The sequence below is a fragment of the Chiloscyllium punctatum genome, chromosome 44, assembly GCF_047496795.1.
Source record: "Chiloscyllium punctatum isolate Juve2018m chromosome 44, sChiPun1.3, whole genome shotgun sequence".
NCBI classification, from domain to species: Eukaryota; Metazoa; Chordata; class Chondrichthyes; order Orectolobiformes; family Hemiscylliidae; genus Chiloscyllium; species Chiloscyllium punctatum.
In genome coordinates, this window is record NC_092782.1 from 2888054 (window position 1) to 2909626 (window position 21573).

The 21573-nt window shown below is 37.9% G+C and overlaps 1 protein-coding gene across 1 annotated transcript in view; it reads left to right on the forward strand.

Annotated features, from left to right (window-relative positions):
• LOC140466671 (coiled-coil domain-containing protein 87-like) overlaps positions 1–20761 on the forward strand; it is a 101444-nt gene extending 80683 nt beyond the window's left edge. Inside the window, exons 17-21 of the mRNA XM_072562119.1 lie at positions 4119–4145; positions 6623–6793; positions 12827–12941; positions 14769–14911; positions 19552–20761. Of these exons, the coding sequence (XP_072418220.1) occupies positions 4119–4145; positions 6623–6693 (98 nt within the window). The 3' untranslated portion in view covers positions 6694–6793; positions 12827–12941; positions 14769–14911; positions 19552–20761. The remainder of the gene's footprint in view (positions 1–4118; positions 4146–6622; positions 6794–12826; positions 12942–14768; positions 14912–19551) is intronic.
• Positions 20762–21573: the final 812 nt, after the last annotated feature.

Genomic DNA, 21573 nt, shown 5'->3' on the forward strand with positions numbered 1-21573 from the left:
GTGCAATCCATCCTTTTTGTACAGGTCACTTCTACCCCAAAAGAGATTCCAATGATCCAAAAATGTGAATCCTTCTCCCATACACCAGCTCCTCAGCCATGCATTCATCTGCTCTGTCCTAACTAGCTTGTAGCATTGGGAGTAATCCAGATATTACTACCATGTGTTGGACCCTATAAGTGTTTAATAGAATATTTCTGGTATGAATACTGCACACAGTTATGGAGGAACTCAATCTTTTATGGTCAGCATTTTCAGAGCATGAGAAGAATATCCATGCTACCTGGCACATTGGATTCTTATCCAGCACCAAAAAGTTTCAAAGCAATATATTTCTACAACCATTTTCCTCTGTATGCACACCGCATCACAGAATATTACAGAATAAACCATGTTGTACATACGTGGTGGCTACTACGTTTGAGCTACTAAAAATGTTCCAATAAGATGAAACCAAATGACTTTTCTGGTCAGGCCATATTTGGAGTATTGTGCGCAGTCTTGGGCCCCATATCTCAGAAAGGATATACTACCTCTGGAGCAGTTTCAGAGGAGAGAGTCACAAGAATGGTCCCAGGAATGAACAGCCTAACATAAGAGGAATGTTTGAGGACTCTGGGTCTATACTGTATGGAATTTAGAAGGATTGGGTGGGGGTTGGTGGCGGGATGTGGTGGGGAGGCGGGTGGAATCTAATTGAAACTTACAGAATTCTGAATGGCCCAAGTGGATGTCGGGAAGATATTTCCATTGGTAGGATAGACTTGAACCCAAGGGCACAGCCTTAAAATAAAGGGAAGAACTTATAGAATGGAGATAAGGAGAATCTTCAGCCGGAATCTATGGAATTCACTGCCACAGAAGGCTGTGGAAGCCAGGTCATGGAGTATATTTAGGACAGAGATAGATAGGTTCTGATTGTAAAGGCAATGAAAGGTTATGGGCAGAGAGTGGAAAATTGGGTTTGAGAAACTTTTATCAGCCAAGATTAAATGGTGGAGCAGATTTGATAGGCTGAATGGCCCAATTTCAGCTCCTATGTCTTATGGATTAAGCATGGTTGCACACCTGAGTGTGTGGAATGTCTGAAAGCAGGTGTTAAGGATGATTATTTTGAATAATGTATTTGCATTGAAGAGCAAAAAAAATCACAGGTGAGTTAAAAATGATGTACAACAAATATTGCAATATGAACTCTTCCATTTGGATAACTGTCTATTTTGAAACATAAGATACTCACTCAACAATACAACACCAAGCCCATTGGTATCAAGTAAGGTTGATCTTTGATTGAGTTCCAGATACCATACAAATATTATTTGATATAAAACTGAGAAAATCAGATTTCTGAAAATTCAGTGGCATTTGGGCACTTTATTTCAAGTAAATACTTGTTTCCATTGTGTATGGCTCTACTCTTATATCATTGTGTTTTAGTTGTTCTGAATATTAGAATTTTGATCTTTAAATTGTCAATGGAGGAAGAGTTATTTCTGAAGAGTCTAAATTACCGGTTAGTGTCATAGGGTCATACAGATGTGCAGCATGGAAACAAACGCTTTGGTTCAACCCGTCCATGCCGACCAGATATCCCAACCCAATCTAGTCCCACCTGCCAGCACCCGGCCCATATCCTTCCAAACCCTTCCTATTCATATACCCATCCAAATGCCTCTTTAATGTTGCAATTGTACCAGCCTCCACCACTTCCTCTGGCAGTTCATTCCATACCTGTACCACCCTTTGTGTGAAAAATGTTGCTCCTTAGATCTCTTTTATATCTTTCCCCTCTCACCCTAAACGTATGCCCTCTAGTTCTGGACTCCCCGACTTTGCCTATTTACCCTATTCATGCCCCTCATAATTTTGTTAACCTCTATAAGGTCATCCCTCAGCCTCCGATGCTCCAGGGAAAACAGACCCAGCCTGTTCAGCCTCTCCCTATAGCTCAGATCCTCCAACCCTGGCAACATCCTTGTAAATCTTTTCTGAACCCTTTCAAGTTACACAACATCTTTCCGATAGGAAGGAGACCAGAATTGCATGCAATATTCCAACAGTGGTCTAACCAATGTCCTGTACAGCCACAACATGACCTCCCAACTCCTGTACTCAATACTCTGACCAATAAAAGAAAGCATACCAAATGCCTTCTTCACTATCCTATCTACTTGCTACTCCACTTTCAAGGAGCTATGAACCTCCACTGCAAGGTCTCTTTGTTCAGCAACACTCCCCAGGACCTTACCATTAAGTGTATAAGTCCTGCTAAAAATTGCTTTCCCAAAATGCAGCACCTCGCATTTATCTGAATTAAACTCCATTTGCCTCTTCTCTGCACATTGGCCCATCTGGTCAAGATCCTGTTGTAATCTGAGGTAACCCTCTGCGCTGTCCACTACACCTCCAATTTTGGTGTTATCTGCAAACTTACTAACTGTATCTCTTATGCTCACATCCAAATCATTTATGTAAATGACAAAAGGTAGAGGCCCCAGCACTGATCCTTGTGGCAATCCACTGGTCACAGGCCTCCAGTCTGAAAAACAACTCTCCGCCACCACCTTTGAGCCAGTTCTGTATCCAAATGGCTAGTTCTCCCTGTATTCCATGAGATTTAACCTTGCTAATCAGTCTCCCATGGGGAACCTTGTCGAACGCCTTACTGAAGTCCATTTAGATCACATCTACCACTCTGCCCTCATCTTTGTTACTTCTTCAGAAAACTCAATAAAGTTTGCGAGACATGATTTCCCATGCACAAAGCCATGTTGACTATCCCGAATCAGTCCTTGCCTTTCCAAATACATGTACATCCTGTCCCTCAGGATTCCCTCGAACAACTTGCCTACTACCGAGGTCAGGTTCACTGGTCTATAGTTCCCTGGCTTGTCCTTACCACCCTTCTTAAACAGTGACACCACGTTTGCCAACCTCCAGTCTTCCAGCACCTCACCTGTGACTATCGATGATACAAATATTTCAGCAAGAGGCCCAGCAATCACTTCTCTAGCTTCCCACAGAGTTCTCGGGTATACCTGATCAGGTCCTGGGGATTTATCCACTTTATGCATTTCAAGACATCCAGCACTTCCTCCTCTGAAATCTGGACATTTTGCAAGATGTCACCATCCATTTCCCTACAGTCTATATCTTCCATATCCTTTTTCACAGTAAATACTGATGCAAAATACTCACGTAGTATCTCCCCCATTTTCTGCAGCTCCACACAAAGACCACCTTGCTGATCTTTGAGGGGCCTTCTTCTCTCCCTCGTTACCCTTTTGTCCTTAATGTATTTGTAAAATCCTTTTGAATTCTCCTTAATTCTATTTGCTAAAGCTATCTCATGTCCCCTTTTTGCCCTCCTGATTTCCCTTTTAAATATACTCCTACTTCCTTTATACTCTTCTAAAGATTCACTCAATCTTTCCTTCTATGCCTGACGTATGCTTCCTTCTTTTTCTTAACCAATCCCTCAATTTCTTTAGTCACCCAGCAATCCCTATACCTACCAGCCTTTCCTTTCACCCTAACAGGAATATACTTTCTCTGGATTCTCGTTATCTTGTTTCTGAAGGCTTCCCATTTTCCAGCTGTCCCTTTACCTGCGAACATCTGCCCCCAATCAGCTTTCGAAAGTTCTTGCCTAATACCGTCAAAATTGGACTTTCTCCAATTTAGAACTTCAACTTTTAGATCTGGTCTATCCTTTTCCATCACTATTTAAAATCTAATAGAATTATGGTCGCTGGCCTCAAAGTGCTCCCCCACGGACACCTCAGTCACCTGCCCTGCCTTATTTCCCAAGAGTAGGTCAAGGTTTGCACCTTCTCTAGTAGGTACATCCACATACTAAATCAGAAAATTATCTTGTACGCACTTAAGAAATTCCTCTCCATCTAAACCTTTAACACTATGGCAGTCCCAGTCTATGGAAAGTTAAAATCTCCTACCATAACCACCCTATTATTCTTACAGATAGCTGAGATCTCCTTACAAATTTGTTCTTTATTGTCTGCAGTTACCTGTGATATATAACTTCAAGGCTAAAGGAAATATAGAATTGTTTTATTTTAGTATTGGTTTGGTCATTTTCTTTTCTTTTGCCTTTACAGTTGCCAAGGTAAGGTTGTCCACTGCAGGTGAGAGACAATGACTTTTGTGTCATATCATTTTACATCCTGTTATAATGCAGATAGTCATATACCAGCAGGTCTAAGTGCCTTGAAATAACCTAGAGTAAAATAAATCTATATATATTTCAAGCACATGTCATAATCATGACAAGCACAGAATATTAATAAACTTTCTCATTTCAGGGAATGCTTACTAACATAGTAGCATGCAAGAATTTTAAATTGCTGTAATTGAAGTTATCAATAACGTTCTCCTTACTGCTGAAGCTATTTGCACTCTTTTATTTTTCATAAATTAGAAGTTACAGTTGGATCAATTAATCATCAAGGTGTTTTTAGTAGAGTTTTTCTGAGGTGTGAATATGTGTTTCGACAAGTTGCTATCCCTAAGAGACTTCAAATTAAACTGCTAAATGATCCGTATGAAGAGGACAAAATGGAATAGAATTTAGGTAAACCTCATGGGATATGTATATATTTTCTCCATAAAGCTGCATTTTTCTTCATTTAGCTTAGAGTACTTGGGTACAGGTTCTTAAAGATCAACTCTCAGTGATGAGAGTTGAAAAGCAGTTGTCCACTTGCAGCAAATGTATTAACATCTCTGAACAGGTTAATTAGAAAATATCTATATTTTCAATTAAATACATAATTGCTCAAAATTATTGTTTGCAGTCAAAGGTAATTGGCAAAGATTGTTACAATGTATGTTATTACATCTTTGCTGATTAAATTGGGACATTGTTGTCTTTGATTGTATTAACACTTAATTTAAGGTAGTTTTGACTATTCAATTTTTTAACAAGGACCTGTAAAGTTGGAAAGGATTTTGGCTCTACTTCGTAATAGAAGAGCTTTCTCAAGAAATAGATTTGTTTGGCACCACACTCCGCATTTGATGCACTCTAGGAGTGCTATTTCTCAGAGAATTACAAAGAAATAACATCAAAACAGGCCAGAGATTTAACAAGAAGATTTTGATATTTGTTTGCCATGTGAACAATTGTCATTAATCCATAGCCCTGTACATTTCTCCAAATCATGTTATATGTATATAAAATAGAATCAAACAGTACAGAAGGACCTTTAAAGAAACTGTGTATCTTTAAGGATCTTTAAAGGAAGGCTGCAGTGACTTCCCTATCATCTGTGTCTTCTGGTTACAGACCCTTCTGTCATTGAAAAGTTTCTCCTCATTTATTCAATCAAAATCTTTCACAACTTTGAATATTTCTATCAAATCTTATCTTAGACCTAAGGAGAACAACCTTAACTTCTCCAGTCTTTCCACATAACTGAAATCCCTCATCTCTGTTAGTGTTCGAGTCAATCTCCTCTACACTCTCTCCATAGCCTTGACTTTCTTTCCCACATATGGAGTACATAGTTTGACACAGTATACCAGCTCGGGCTTCACCTTATAAAGTTTTGACGTAATTCCCTTGCAATATGGATTTAATAATAAAATCATATACATTTTTAACAGCATTCACTTCTTGCCTTATCACCTCCAAAGATGAGTGAGAATTCTTCTTGTCATGTGTCTTCCCAATGGCTAGTTCAGATTTTAAGTTTACAGATCATTGTCTGTAAACCTACATAGATGATTGTTAGCAAGCTATGGCTTTAGATAAATGGAGACAAGTTCTCTGGAACAATTTCATTCAACCTTCCAATGTTTAATATTGGCTTCATATCAATACACCTGTATTGTTTTGTGCCTCCCTTTAGTTTTCAGAATAATTAACATTACCTCTTAAAAACTGAATATTATCTGCAAATATGGAATCCATTGTTTCTGATTGAACTTATAAATCATCATGTAACAATGAAAAATAAAGTTGAAAACCAAACCCTTTAGAATGCTTCACACTGCTTCCAATAACTCCAATAACTCCATAGTATCCCTTTTCCCTCCTTCAATCCAGGTTTTCATCCAGTTTTCCATTGTTTCCTAATTATGCATTTAATCTTCATAGCCTCCTGTGTGAAAAATCATGCACATCATATTGATTGCATTTTTTCTACCACCTATATCTGTTAAAATAACACCCATCAGGTTTGTTAGATATGATTTTCCTTTCTGAAATCCTTTTGACTTTTTAACTATTTCTGATTGTTTTTTCTTCAACTAGATACACAGTAACTTCATGTTGAGCTGTTGATTTGTGAATTTGTAATCTCAACCATACTGTCACCAGTGATGCCTCACTGGAAGGAATATCAGAAAATCTTATCCTGTCCCATTCCCTACAACATTGAATGCTGTATACCTCCTAAATGCAAGCAGGAAATACTTTCAATTAAATTACAGTACCGAATGGCTCAGAATGGGATAAAATTGATAAACCCAAGCTTTTGAATGAAGGATGCTGTGGTTTCTTTAATAAAAATGCCTCAAGTGCGTGTAAAAAAAAGGACAAACTCTATCTGCATTTTTTTTATTATTCCTCCAACCCCATCTCACCCCCTTCTCATAATAGGAGTATGTAGAGGTTCAGAAGCGGCTTGGGAAGAAACCTTACCTAGAAGATCTAGAGGAGATCCAGAATAGACTGCAACATATTTGGACCACTCTGTACATCCCTGATTCGGAACGTCTTGATATGGCTATTAAATACAGTTCATTTAAACACAAGATTCGTGTTTCAAAGGTATGTGGATAGAATAGGCTTAAGTTGGTTCAGCATCTTTTACCATAAATATTGTGTGCTTACATATATTCTTTTTGAAGGAAGTTTGTGTGTACCTAGCTTTTAATAGTTTTATGGTGTAACATCACTAAGCATTTCTAAGGTATATCTGCTGAACCTTCTAATGCTCATTTACAAAGCTCTGTATCCCCTGAATAAGTTATAAATCACACAACACCAGGTAATAGTCAAACAGGTTATAGTCCAACTATAACCTGGTGTTGTGTGATTTATAACTTTGTCCACTCCAGTCCAACACTGGCACCTCCACATCATGGCTCCTCTGAAAAAGTCTGACACACAAATTTCCTAGATTTGTACACCGTGTTACGTGGCTTAATGTGATCAAGGAAAAAGCAAGGTCAAGAACTATCTTCAGACTTCCGCTTCTTTATGCCACTAGTTATTAAATACAAAAACTAATCGCTACGCTAAATGGTATTCAGACATATGCCAGATTCTAATCTTACTGTTACGTTATTGAAAGATTATTGCATAAATTCTATAACCTGTGCTTGTCAATCTGTTTCACATGCTTCTCTCTACATATTTCTGCCATTCTCATGGCTGGACCTGTAGGCTTCTGCCTAGCTCTCTGTGTGTTTTTCTCTCACTCCTCTCATTGTATTATTAATGTCCAGTGCGGAGCAACTCTGTGACATCAACACGGGATTACGCCATGCTCCTAAAATCCTGACAGAACAATGCAAATAATATGTTGTTGCAAATTTTTACCCCTAAGTTTTGGTGCCGCATGGTTTGAAGTCATGTGATTGCAACTGTGACTTCTAGGATTTGATAACAAATCTTTGCACATTTCTAAGCATTTATTAAAAACTGGATCCTATACAATACTTAAGCAAATTGCAGTCAGTCTCACTGCATCCAAAACTGTTTGGGCCACCAAGACTTTGTGCAGGGCCCTGACTTTTTTGATATTACGACAGCTATGCATTATCTAATATCTTTAATCTGATAAAACGTTTCAAGGTACTTCAGAGTAATATTGTAAAACAAATTATGGCACCAAACTACAGGCCAGATGACTAAGGCCTTAGTTATAAGGATAGGTTTTAAGGAAATCTGAAAAGAATAACGCAAAATAATGAGGTGGAGAAATATAAGAAGGGAATTCCAGAGCGTGGGGACTCATTGACTAAATGTGCAGCCGCAATAATAGAACAAAAATAAAATCAGGGTGCTCAAGAGGCACAGATATCTTGGAGTGTTGTGGACTGGAGGGGATTACAGAGAGAGGGAAGGACAAGGCCAAGGAGGGACTTGGAAATGAAGATGAGAATTTTAAAATTAGAATATTGTCAATATTGATCATTTAGCAGCAGTGGAAGTGCTTAGAGAAGTAATGTTGAGATTAAGCTTGGTTTCATCAACATGTGTATGAAACTAATGCTGTGTTTTCTTGGGAGAAATAGCAGGGTATCAAGGAGTCGACTACAGAAGTGATTGTGTAGGAGCAGAATGATAAATCATTGCAATGGAAACTCTGAATACACTTAGATAGATAAGATTGGAACTTGAGAGCAGTCCCATTCAGCTGGATGGCAGTGACAAAGGGTTGGAGGAGGATGGTGTAGTCAATGTGTCAAAGACTGCAGACAGGTCAGAAGGATGAGCAGGGAAAGATTATCCTTGTCATAGTTGTATTTGAAATTTCTTATGATCTTAGTAAGAGCCATTTTGGTACTGCAGCACAGCTGGAAATCTGATGAAGTGAATTCGGATGGAGAATTTCAGGAAATACAGGCGTAGATTTGGGCAGTGACAGCACATTCAATGATTTTGCAGAATCCTGGGATGTTTCAGATGGGCCTGTAGTTTGGAAGGACTGTGGAGTTGAGGGACTTTTTGAGGAGAGGTCAACGACAGCATATTTAAAGAAATGGATCTATGTACCGTTGCTCCAAATATACCAGTTATTAATGCTATCTGAATTGCCATTTGTTCACCTCAAAATGTAGGTTTTGTTAATGAAATAACTGTAGAGTGCTAATGATCTATTTTATATTTAATTTGTGTACATGCATTGGATGACATTAATCTTTTCAATACAATGTAGAATCACATCATAGAAGAAACTTATCTATCTATAATACCTGTAGGTGACACTCTAACTAGTATATTCAATGTGTCACAACTTACCTGCCACATACACGTGTGAAATGCAGTAACTGCCTTTTGGCAGTGATGGTGGGTTTTAATAAACTCTTCCACACGCAGTTGCAAGATTTAGCCACCAAGTGTTGCTGTGGAGGAGTTTAAAATTTCTTGGCCTCCAGTATGCCAGTTAGCAGTTAGAACTAAATACTACTTTGAAAATTATCATTCCTAATGTTTTGCAACCGTACCAGTTTCCTGAGGCTTGTTATTGGACATCCAAGACCTCCTCTGTCCTGCCAGACTTTGATCATGTGTCTACACCCTAATGGGACTGCCTCATCCAGTACTTCTCCTGTATCCACACGTCCATTCTTAGCACTTTATAATCCTTAATGTGCTGGGCTGCCTCACTACCATCACTAAATAATTCTATTTTTGTGATCAACAGTTCCACTGTGATCTGACCTGATTTTTCCATTGGCTGCCCTGCCCCATCTCCACCGTCACTGATCTCTTTCATTCTGAGTTTATCCATCAGATATTGCCAACTTTTGCAAATTAATCACATTTATGACATGATTTCTTCACCAAATCCATCCTCACTTGTGATCCTGAAAGACACACTGTAAAATCTTGTGGTGTTTCTGCTTCTGAGTTTTTTTCAGGGAGCTGATTAAAAACCATGTTTAATCAGCTTATCCCTCAGCAACTCAGCCATGCTTATAAACATAAGGTTAGAGAAGATTCAGATCACGTGAGGTGGAAAACCAACTTGATGCATTCTGGCTACCAAAAAATACTTTTTTTTTCTCGAGTTAATTTTGAGATTTTCTTACAGGCTAATTTTTCATTTTCATTGCACATAATAGAAAACCGTGTGGACCCTGCTGGACACATCCATCCATTTACAACACTTGCTCATTACTACTTTGTCTCTTACCACCAACAACTTGCTAATTTGCCTTCAATCCCACAAGCTTCAACTTTAGCAAACCGTATCTTATGAGAAACCTCATCAGATGCCTTCTGAAAGTCTATGTAACTTACATTCATAGATACTCCCCTATTCACCTCTTTATTTGCTACTTCAAAAAGCATTGAGGTTTGTCAGGTTTAATCTATCAGTTACAATTTTTTTCTTCTCAGTTGAAAAATTCAGGGTGTTCAGTCATTGTGTCCTTTAAATTGTAGACCCTAGTAATGACTTATACTACAATATAAGGAACACAAAATGTTGTATGGAATTTCAGCTGTTTAGAATTTGATTATTCCACACTAGTTCACTTCTCCAATGTTTTGAAAATGGAAGCTATTTTGTGTATTATTCAAACTTCCCAAATGGGCATTCTTCTTCACAATGTAATGTAAAGTACTTTACTGATGAGATATTGAGCTGCATTGTTATGTAACGATGTTCAATTTTATTAGCACAAAATATTTGTTCTGTTGCATCACTGTTAATTACCTTGGACTTTTAGAACTAAACTTTGCCTCACAATATTGTAGCTGATCAATATTTTGTTTCCAAAAAAAATCATATCCTAAAAAAACTTATATCCTAAACTTTAAATTTCTCAACCTCCAGCATCAATTGGCAGAGATGAAATACAGTTGTCCACGACATGTTGTAATGAACTGGAAAGTGGTTAATTCTCACAACATTGTTCCTTTAATTCTGTAGTTTGCAGAAACCTTCTTCAAAACCAGGCTAGCCTGCACTGTGCCCATTCTTTCCAACTCTACCACAGCTCCAAATGACCACCACCTCGTATGTGATGTCTCAGCTTCAAGCTAATGTGATCATTACTTGGGGCTGAAAACCCCATGAGTAGCCGCAAGATCCCAGCCCCTGGCCAGTCTCATCCACCATATGGCGAAGGAATCAGTGGTCTCTCTGAAGTCCGTTTCCACTTTGGGGCAGATGGAGAAGCTGGCCAAGGTGGAGCTGAGGAACTGGAACTGGAGCTGGGTCAGGGTGGGAATATTTCCCTTGGACTTGGTACTGGACCTTCCCCACCAGTTGGACTGCTCCATCCTGCCACACTTCACACCCTCTGCTCCAACTTTCCAGCTGAAACTCAGGGCACAGCCTATTAGGCAGTCACCTTGCTCAAGCAGACAGAGTGACATCTCCGCTTAATTTGCTCTGACCTTGGTAACCTCCAAAATTGCTCCTCCAACCACAGGTTTTCCACCTCCTGCCCTGGCTACTCCTCCAGTGACATGCTCCCTTTTAGCTTGCTTACAGTCAGGAGCATTCTCTGAGGACTGCCAGACAGCAGGCACCTGTTCAGCCTCAGGCAGATGAGGACCCCTGATCTTGGCAATTAACAACTTCATTAAAATGCACGAGAAGACACTGGAGTAGGCAGGTTTGACAGAGGCAGTGGGTAAATATTGGAGGAGTCACCAACACTGCGTGTGCTGTGCTTCCTCCGTGGACAAGTTGGTGGCTGTGGAGAGGCAAGTCAAGCACACTTGGTGACTGCTGGTTATGTGTACAGACTACATTCTATTACGGCACCAACAGTAACACATCAGCATAACGAGGCATCTTGACCTCACTCCAGATGCTCCTTGCTCATAAAGAGACAGGGTTGTTCCAGTTGGCATTCAGCCAGAAGAGAAGTCACATTTAAGTACCTCTTAAAATGGTCCAGATGTTGCTGCACTTTCCACTTCCATCCTGCATGCCACCATCAGCCTTGTAGAAGTTCAAGCTGAGGAACCTGCCTCTGGGCAGGACACACTCAACACATCTGGTCCAGTAGCCACAAACCCTCCCGATCAAAACACCAAGGTACTATTTACACTGGCTTAACGACTGTCTGGCCATTTGAAAATCCAGATGTCTATTTTCCAAGTTTATCCTTAATTACTCATCATGCTGTAAAGATTTGATACCTGTGGAATATAGAATCCCTGTTGCATGATTTTCAGGCCATCTGTGTGCTATAATCTCCCTTTACACCATTGTTCCTTTTGAGGCTATAACACCTGTCTCGAAGCAAATTCCTACATTTTGCTTCAGCGCTGTGCTCTAATGCTCTGATATTCACATTCTCTCAGACTTTTCTGAACCCAGTGTTGCAGTTCTTCCTCTCATTCGGACCACACTTGACCCAAAGATGGTACTAGAACATGGTATGCAATGTCATGAAGACTTTGTTTAATATTAGCGTGCTTCTAAATCTCATCATCATCGTCTTTCAGTTAAAAGAGCTGTGGAAAATGATCAATGATAACTTTGTTTATAGCGATGAACTGTCTGATCCATAATTTTAAATTGTGATTTTATTTTGAGCACAGACAAATTTATTTTTATTAGTGCATTTGCACATTCAACACTGGAAGATAAATGTCTGTTACAAAAGCCTTTTGTGCTAAGTGCCAAAAATAATTAGTATGCACTCAATGCTTTAAGCATGTATCCTATCACTATGGAAATTGCCATAGTGACTCTGGATATAATATAATTTAATATCATACAGTCCAGATACCAAATTCACTAATTAAAAACTTTATTTTTGCAAAGTTGCATAACCTTATCTAGATTCTGTAAAACAGTGCTACTGTGCTGAGCAAGCACATTTAACCTTGAAATAACCCAATACATTCTTATTAAACCTTGAAAGGCCACAAAGGAGCGCTTTTTAAGAGAATAGAGAATAAAATTCAAGGTAGGAAACGGCGAGAGTTGGCCATGTTTTAAGGTAGCTACAGGGATCGTGGTGATCGAAAATACATTCTACACTGAAAAAGAATGAAGCTAACTATTATCACACTTATTTCCCTCATTCATAGTACTGGTCATACATAAATTCAGTATATTTGGTATAATAGTAAGAACTGCATGCCTTTCTTTCTTTGTTTTAGGCTCTGGAGGCCTGGGAAGCAGCTGTAAAGCTGATTAAAGAGCGAGAGTGCATTTTGAGTAACCTTGAACAATTTGAGAGATTTGCATCAAACCCTAATCGATTTTTTGTGAAAGGTAGGCTTTGGAGAGAACAAATGATGAAAAGTCTCATAAAATCATTACCCTGCAGAAACAGGATTTGTTCTATCTGGTGACAAACAGGTTTCCAATTGCATTTGAACAACTTTGTTTGAACTATATTATGTTTGTGACATTCCTGGATTGAGTTATATTGGGAATCAGTCTTTTGAAACTTCTAAGTGTTTTCCAGTTTTGAGTGGTACTAGGTAAGTGTGGTTTACCAAGAATTATTTGGTTTTTTTTTTGACCGTGTTAGATTTTACTGAGCAGATCTGTATGCATTGTGGGGTTTTGCCAAGGACTTCAGTTATAATTCAATCTTCTGTCTTTCTATCTTTATAAATAATTTCAGAGTAAGTATTAAAGAGAGTGTACGTGAATAACTTAAATTGGTTGAGATTAAGGTTGGCATTTTTTCTTAGTGATGTAAATAGGTTGTCATTGATGGTTTTGATTGCTCAACTGAAAGAAGTGTTGTATATTTTGCTTCCACTTAACATCGGGATTGTTGTCATGAAGTGTCTAAACTTATAAATTTTTACTATTGTAGCAAAGAATGTATTGTTATTTTTAAAATTCTTCCAGAAAATGACAACTCTTAAAAGAATATTCAATTTCCTAATGACCAACATAGTGGATTGCATAACAAAATATCACATTTTCAGATTTTTAATGTTGCAAACAAATTAAAATCAACATGGACCAAATATTACATAGTAGACAGCTAATACACTAAATTATAGAGAACATATTCCCCATGAACTACTCAACAAAATTGAAAGCTCCATATTATACATTAAAAAACACTACAATGTCAGCAGAATATAGTCTTGTGTTTAGAGTCCAACTTCCTTCCACTTCAACAAGAACTCTTCTCCACATCCCACCAGGGTGAAATTTTCATTGTCCTTTTAAACAGAATCTCCTTCATTAAATCTTATGAATCATGTATCAACAAATGAACATCTAGTAACCAAGTTCCTTCTAACAATGTTTTGGTCTTTACCACTCTATAAGCATAATGTCTTCAAATCAAGGATCACACTCACCAGCATTCTACTTGGTAATTAATCCATAAAAGTTATTTTTAAGTCTCTCAGGAGTTTTCAGATAGCTAAATATACGAGAATGGTAAGACAAGTTAATCATCATAAACGAACATTTCAAAATTTGTTTTAACTAATGTGGAATTTTCTTTATCATAATGAAGAAATTTGACATTGCATAAATATGTATTTAGCCTTTCTGATCTAGTTAGGTTGTTTTGCTCTGATTACAAGCTTGACACACTGATAAAAACATTGCACTCAACAATAAAACTGAAAGTTCTCATAAATTCACTGATTCCTTCAGGATTGCACTCATGGAGGACCTCAACACCATACTCTCCTGGAGGAGCTGAGAATTAGTAATTATACCTGGATACCCACATTATTCTGCAATGTGGATATCCAGGTATAATCAAATCCAGGTAAAATGTGGACTACATACATTGCTAGTATTAGAATCTAATAGGTTCTGTTAATGGTAATTAACTACCTAATAGCTGAAACAATTAAGAGAAACTGGTTTCGGGTATTGATTAATTAATTTTATGGATATACATTTTTATTTATATAAAAATGGCCATCGTGGTTTTTGTGGTAGTGTCCCTATTTCTGAGCCAAGCGGTCTGGGTTCAATTCTGACCTGCTGCAGAGGTACATCACAATATGTCTAAACCAGACGATATAAAAATATCCCAGTGTGTTGAATGCATTCGACCCTTCAAGAATAAATTTGGTGGTAATGCTGTGTCTCTTCTATTTTTCTATGTTACAGGTTACTGGGGTACTTCAATCGCAAGATTAAGGGAGTCCAAAGAGAGGGATAAGCTTTACTCTGATATAGCACAAATTGAAAATCAATTGTCAACAATTTTGAAGAAAATCAAAAACAATTTTGAGGATGTAGTTACCTTCAAGGTAGAAACACCAATTTATGATAGCAATAAAATCTTTGCTGTCTATAATGGGGTTTTGTCATTGATGGGATGTGGGCATTGTGTGCTAGGGCAGCATTTATTAGTTATCCTTGTTGAAACATTGCAGTCTGTTTTGTGTGGGTACAGCATCATCTACAACGTTATTAGGGAGGGAGTTCCGAGATTTTGACTCACTTATTTTGAATCTGATTGTGTGTAATGAACCAGGTTTAATAAATGATGTCAGAGTTAAATATCCCGAGAAAACAGTGACCATAACATAGCAGAGTATGATAAAGATTGTATCAAATTGAAAGAAAAAAATTTGCAATGAGGCAAATGTTATTGGTAAGTCAGAGGATTGGAGCAGTTTTGAAAAGCAACAAAAGATGACCAAAAATAAAACAAAGAGGGACAATATAAAATTTGACAGTAAATTTGCAAGTAATATCACAATGGATAGCAAAGGATTTTTTAAACATATAAAATGGAAGACAGAGGCCAAAGTGAATATAAACCCCTTAGAGAATGTGGTTGGAAAAATAATAAAGGGAAACCATGAAGTGGCAGAGGAGTTGAATAAATACTTTCTGTTAGTCTTTATTGTAGAAAACACTAATAGTATAACAAAAACACTAAATCATCAAGAGGCATAAAGGGGAGAGGAAATAAATACGAATACTGCAGAAAAATGTACTTGGGGAAACTAATGGGTCTAAAGACATCTAAGACCCCTACACCTGATGGGATATATCCTAAGATATTAAAAAAAATAGCTACAGAGGTAGTGGATAAACTGGTGGTAATCTTTCAAGAATCCATTGATTCTGGAAAAGTCCTGGAGAATTGGAAACTTCTAATGTAATCCCTTTATTCCAAAAGGGAAGGAGACAAATACAAGAGGGCCATTTATCTTAAGGTGTATTCTTAGAGTCTATTATAAAAGATGTAATGACAGAGATTTTAAAAATACTTAACATCATCAAGTGGAGTTGGTGTGGTTTCATGAAGGGGAAATCATACCTCACAAATTTATTAGAATTATTTAAGTTGGATGGATAAAGGGGAAGAAGTGCATTTAATATATCTAGATTTCCAGAAGACATCTAATAAGGCTGCACATGTTAGGTCATCTAATAAGATAAGAAACCATGGTGTTGGAGATAGATTATTAGAATGGATGGAGGATTGGCTAATTAACAGAAGAAAGAGAGTTGGGATAAGGGGGACATTTTCAGGCTGGCAACCTGTAACTAGTTAAGTGTCATTGATCAGTGTGTGGTCCACAGTTGTCTAAAATATGTATTAATGGTATGGATGAGGGAAGTGAATGTACCATGGCCAAGTTTGTGAATGACACAAAGCTGGATGGGAAGGCAGAAACAACGATGACACGGTATACAAAAGGGTATACCGTATATACTCGAGTAATAGTCGATCTCATGTAAAAGTCAACCCCCTATTTTTGGCCAAATGATCTGGACTTTTCCATATATTTTGTGTAAAAGTTGACCCTAGTTCTTCACAGATAACAGATTAACGTTTATGAATCAGTGCGCCGATCATCACTTTCTGCTTCAGTATTCCAGTCAGCTGGTTGTTCCACTCTGCTCCCAGTCTTCCAGTTCACTAGCTGTTCTGCTCTGGGTTTTCAGAATAACCATAGTTCTTCTTTTTTCTGTATTTGTTTCGAGATAATTGGGCTTCTGCTGATGATACGGTATGAAATTTGACACACATGCATTTCAACCCCCAAAAGCAGTATCCATGTAATAGTCAACCCCATAAATTTAACCTTAAAAAGTAGTCAAAAAAAATTGATTATTACTTGAGTACATACAGTAGACAGTTTAAGTGAGTTGGCAAAAATCTGACAAATTGAATGTAATGTGGAAAAATTAGATTATGCACTTTGTCAGGAAGAATAAAGAAGCAAATTATTAGAGACATAGAGTCATTGAGAAAAACAGCATGGAAGCAGACCCTTTGGTCCAACTCCTAAACTAATGTAGTCCCGTTTCCGAGCACTTGGCCCATATCCCTCAAAACCCTTCTTATTTATATACTCAAGCAGATGCCTTTTAAATGTTGTAATTGTACCAGCCTCCATCATTTCCTCTGGCAATTCATTCCATACACACACCCTCTGTGTGATAAAAAGTGCCCCCTAGGTCCCTTTTAAATCTTTTCCCTCTCACCATAAACCTATGTCCTCTAGTTCTGGACTCCCCCAAATAAGGGAAAAGACCCTTACCATATCCATGCCTCTTATGATTTTATAAACATCTATAAGGTTACCCCTCAGTCTCCAATGCTCCAGGGAAAACAGCTCCATTGTATTCAGCTTCTCCCTATAGCTCAAACCCTCTTAAAGCTGTATCGCTGTAAGATTTGGGAGTCCTCATGCATAAGTCACTAAAAACTAGTACACAAGGTCAGCAGGTAAAATGAAATGCAAATTAATGGTGGCCTTTATTTCAAAGGGAATGGAGTATAAAAATAGGTAGGAGTTGCTATAACTACACAACACACTAGTCAGACCTCGTGCTGGAATACTGTGAACAGTTGTGGACACTTTTTGAAGAAAAGATATACTTGCATTGAAGATAGTCCAAAGACAATTGACTAGCTGGTCCTGGGTGTGGAGGCACTGTCTTATAATGAGAAGTTAAGTAAGTTGGTAGGTAGGTTGGGTCTGTACTCATTGGAAACTAGAAGATTTAGAGGCCACCATAGTGAAACATACCAGATTCTTAGGGGACTTGAATTTTAGATGCAGAGATGTTGTTTTCTCTTGTGGGAAAATCTGGGAATGCAATCTGGGAATCAAACCTGTGCTGTTAGTGTTATGCTGTATAGCAAACCAGCTGTCCAGCCAATTGAGCTATTCAACCCCCAACAACATCTGTGCTGCTGGAACATTCTGAAGCGGCTGAGATAAGTCATCTGCTTAACACTTCTGGTTGAAGGTTGTTGCAAATGGTTCAGCCTTATCTTCTGCACTGATCTGCTAGGTTCCACCATTACCTGAGAATGGGGATAATTGTAGAGTTTCCTCCTGCAGTGAGTTGTTTAATTGTCCAACACCATTCATGATAGCATGCAGCCAAATTACATAACTTAAATCTGATCCATCGGTTGTGGAATTTATCTTTGTCTATCACTTGCTGCTTATGTTTTTTGACATGTAACTCATCCTGTGTTATAGATTCACCAGTTTGGCTCATTTAGTGCTGCTCAGGCATACCGTCCTGCACTTTTCATTTAACCAGAGTTAATTCTTGATTTGATGATAATGGTAAAATTGGGGATATATGAAGCCATGAGGTTGCAGATTGTACTGTTGTTCTGAAGTTCTGAAGAAGCATCACCGGACCTGAAATGTTAACTCACCTTTCTCTCCATAGATGCTGCCAGACTTGCTGAGCTTTTCTAGCAATTTTTGTTTGTATTTCTGACTTCCAGCATCTGCAGTTCTTTGGGTTTTTTTGTGTTTGTATAAGTTTTGTTGTTGCTGATGACTTATAATGCCTCATAGATTCAGGTCTGAGTTACTAGATGTGTTCAAAATCTATCCCATTTAGCACATTCGTAGTGACACACAAGACAATGGAGAATATCTTTAATGTGAAGATGGCCTCCACAAAGTCTTTGTAATGGTGACATCTACCATTGCTGTCAGGACAGATGCATGTGCGGCAGGCAGATTGTTCCCTCATCATCTGCCATGGACCCAACCAAGCAGTTACGTCCTTCAGGTCTCGATCAGCTCAATCAGTAGTGATGCTGCTGAACCACTCTTGTTGGTGGATATTGAAGTCCTCCACCCGGAATAAATTCTGTGCCATTGCTACCCTCAATATTTCAACTTGGAGGAGTGCTGATTCATCAACTGAGGGATCAAGTGGTACATGGTAATCAACAGAAGTTTCTTTGCCCATGTTTCTCCTGATGCCATGAGATTTAATGGGGTCTGGAGGCAATTTTGAGGATTCCCAGATCACCTAGACTATATCACGTGTTGCCTGAAGTGTCCGAGACACAGCTCTCCCAATTTCAGCACTAGCCCCCAGATGTCAGTAAGGTGGTCTTTGCAGGGCTGAGTTTGCCATTATTGGTTCCAGTTTCTTGGATGTTGCCAAGTGATCGATCCAATATAATTCCTTTTGAGGCTGTTTAGCAATTGAGACTGAATGGCTTGGTAGTTCATTTCAGAAAACAGTTGTGAATCAACCACATTACTGTGGGTCTGGAGTCTCATATAGGCTAGATTAGGTGAGGTCACATTTCCTTCATTAAAGGATATTAGCAACCTACAATGATAATCAACAATGGTTTAATGGTCATTGTTAAACTTATAATTACAATCTTTTTCTGAATTCAAATTCCATCATCATACCTGGGACCCTGAGCATTTTCAGGGTCTTTGGGTAACCAGTCCAGTTGTATTCAGTAAGGTTAATTCTAAGACAGTCTGATTAATAGTTAGGTTAAACTAATATTTTTAAGGAATTTTTTTTAAAAATGACATTCTTTTACTTTAGTTTACTTACAGTTTTGCAGTGTTGTGATAATCCCTGTGCACGACGTGCATTCTGCTACCTACCTCTTAATAATGTTTCCTCAAACTTCTGATTATAGGGCCGGCCATATATAGAGAAAATGCAACGGGACAAAGTGGAGATGCTCTTCTGGCTACAGCAAGAGCGACGGAAAATTATACTTCACAGAATCTCAGCCAATAGAGCTTTACCACCTAAATATCCTTCCATTGAGTTCTGCTCTTGTTCCTTAGCAGATTACTGAAGGATTTGTATGCTTTGGAAGAGATCCATCCAATTAACTGCACTTCCCACACCTCAATTCTGCTCTCCTGCAAATATATACAAAGGAAGTTTCAGGAAAAGGATTACTCTAATGTCAAAAACAAGCGTTTTGCCCGAATGTTGTTATATTCCATATTATACCCTTTTTATGGATTTCTGATTAGTTTTTTTAAGGTCATTTTGTAATGCCAATTATTCTTCAGCCATCTTGCTATTTGACTTTTATTTCCTTTGTTTTTGAAAAAGTGTTTGTAAGGTTTACTAACTGCTATGAGGCAGATCTTCGTAATACTGTTAAAAGGAATATTTATTTTCCACATTCTGTATAATAATGCGATAGATATTTAATTTTTTTCTGAAGTTGTTTTACTTTTAGAAATGGTTCTCCTAGTTTATATTGATTTGACCTTTTTCCAGAGTCAGCTTTATTTTTTTTCAAATTATCCACAATCACAAAGCTGTTTCATATCAAACATATTCCTTTTTAGAATCTCTGTTTTTGTATGATGGTGCAACTGGATGCTCCTGTGCTTTGTAATGCTGAGACTATGCATATATTTTCAGAAATGTAGCTACTTCAACTTACACCATCAACTTTGGATCATTTTGTTATCCTGAGTTCTTGCAATTAAACTGCAACAGAGCTGCTTCTTTCTTGTTCCCATGTCTCAGATTGAAGTTCAGAACCTGGAATTTTCAAGAGAGCATTTTATTTTGATTTTGGCAATATTTGAACCCACTACCATTTTTGACAGGCACTTTAGCTGAATAGTCGTATTCCAAAGGTGCCAGTGCTGCCTCATCTTTTATGTATCATCCATTGCAGTTCAAAATATACTGCTTTTTCACATATATGCCTTTTGCAGTCACCTGGTGATAAATGAGAAGAAAATATTCCTCAGTCTGTACAACACAATAGCAACAGGCATGCAGTGAAAAGTAAATGTATAAAGTTTGTGACTTCAGACACAGATAAACTTGAATTTACCCTGTTACGTGACTTAAAATGAACTGTTGTAAATATTTCAAAATATCCAAATAAATTTGACAATTTTTTTTATGGCAGCTAGGCTTTCATTTAACTGTTAGTGTATTTACAAAACATGTATTACTTATGGATTGTTTAACTTCTGCTTTTTAAGAATGAAAAGGAGTGAATTGTTTTAAAAACAAGATTATTCTTTTGGGAATGTTTTCAGATCAACAATGAAAATTTAACATGGGAATTCAGATGTTAGATACCCAAAGGTCATGAAGCCAATTGATGTTATAAGTCAGACCACTCTGCTTCAAGTTCTCAATATTTACAATATAAGTTCAATTTAATAATACATAGGCAGCCCACGGTAGTCCTGGAAACTGATAGAACATTTTTTTAAAGATGAAGAGATTGTTTACTGTTCTCTTCATAAATGAATAATGAGTCATTGGTGTAATGGTTCTCTGTCCATGTGTTGCAGTACATAGTTTAATTGTTACTGCAATGTTTTAGACAAACCTCAAGTTTTCTTTATAGGCAATGAAGATGAAGGGTGTCTGGCTGCTTGTGTGAAGGAAAGGCTGGTTTCCCCAGGCAGAAAACTAGAAGCTGGTAAAGTTTTGAATGGGGTGGTAAGAATCATGTACATTGGTCAGGAAAGACTAGACAAGTGGAGGAAAACAATGATGAATTAGGAAGGAAGAAATTTTGTAGGGCGAGATCAGGCTGAAAGCATGGATCGACCAGAACAATCCTATGTGCGGATCTTCAGAAGGAGGGCAGTGGGATGTTGGAATCTAAAGTTGAAAGTTTGTGAGGAAAAATCTCTAGTGTTGATTATGCAATGAATGTTATCTG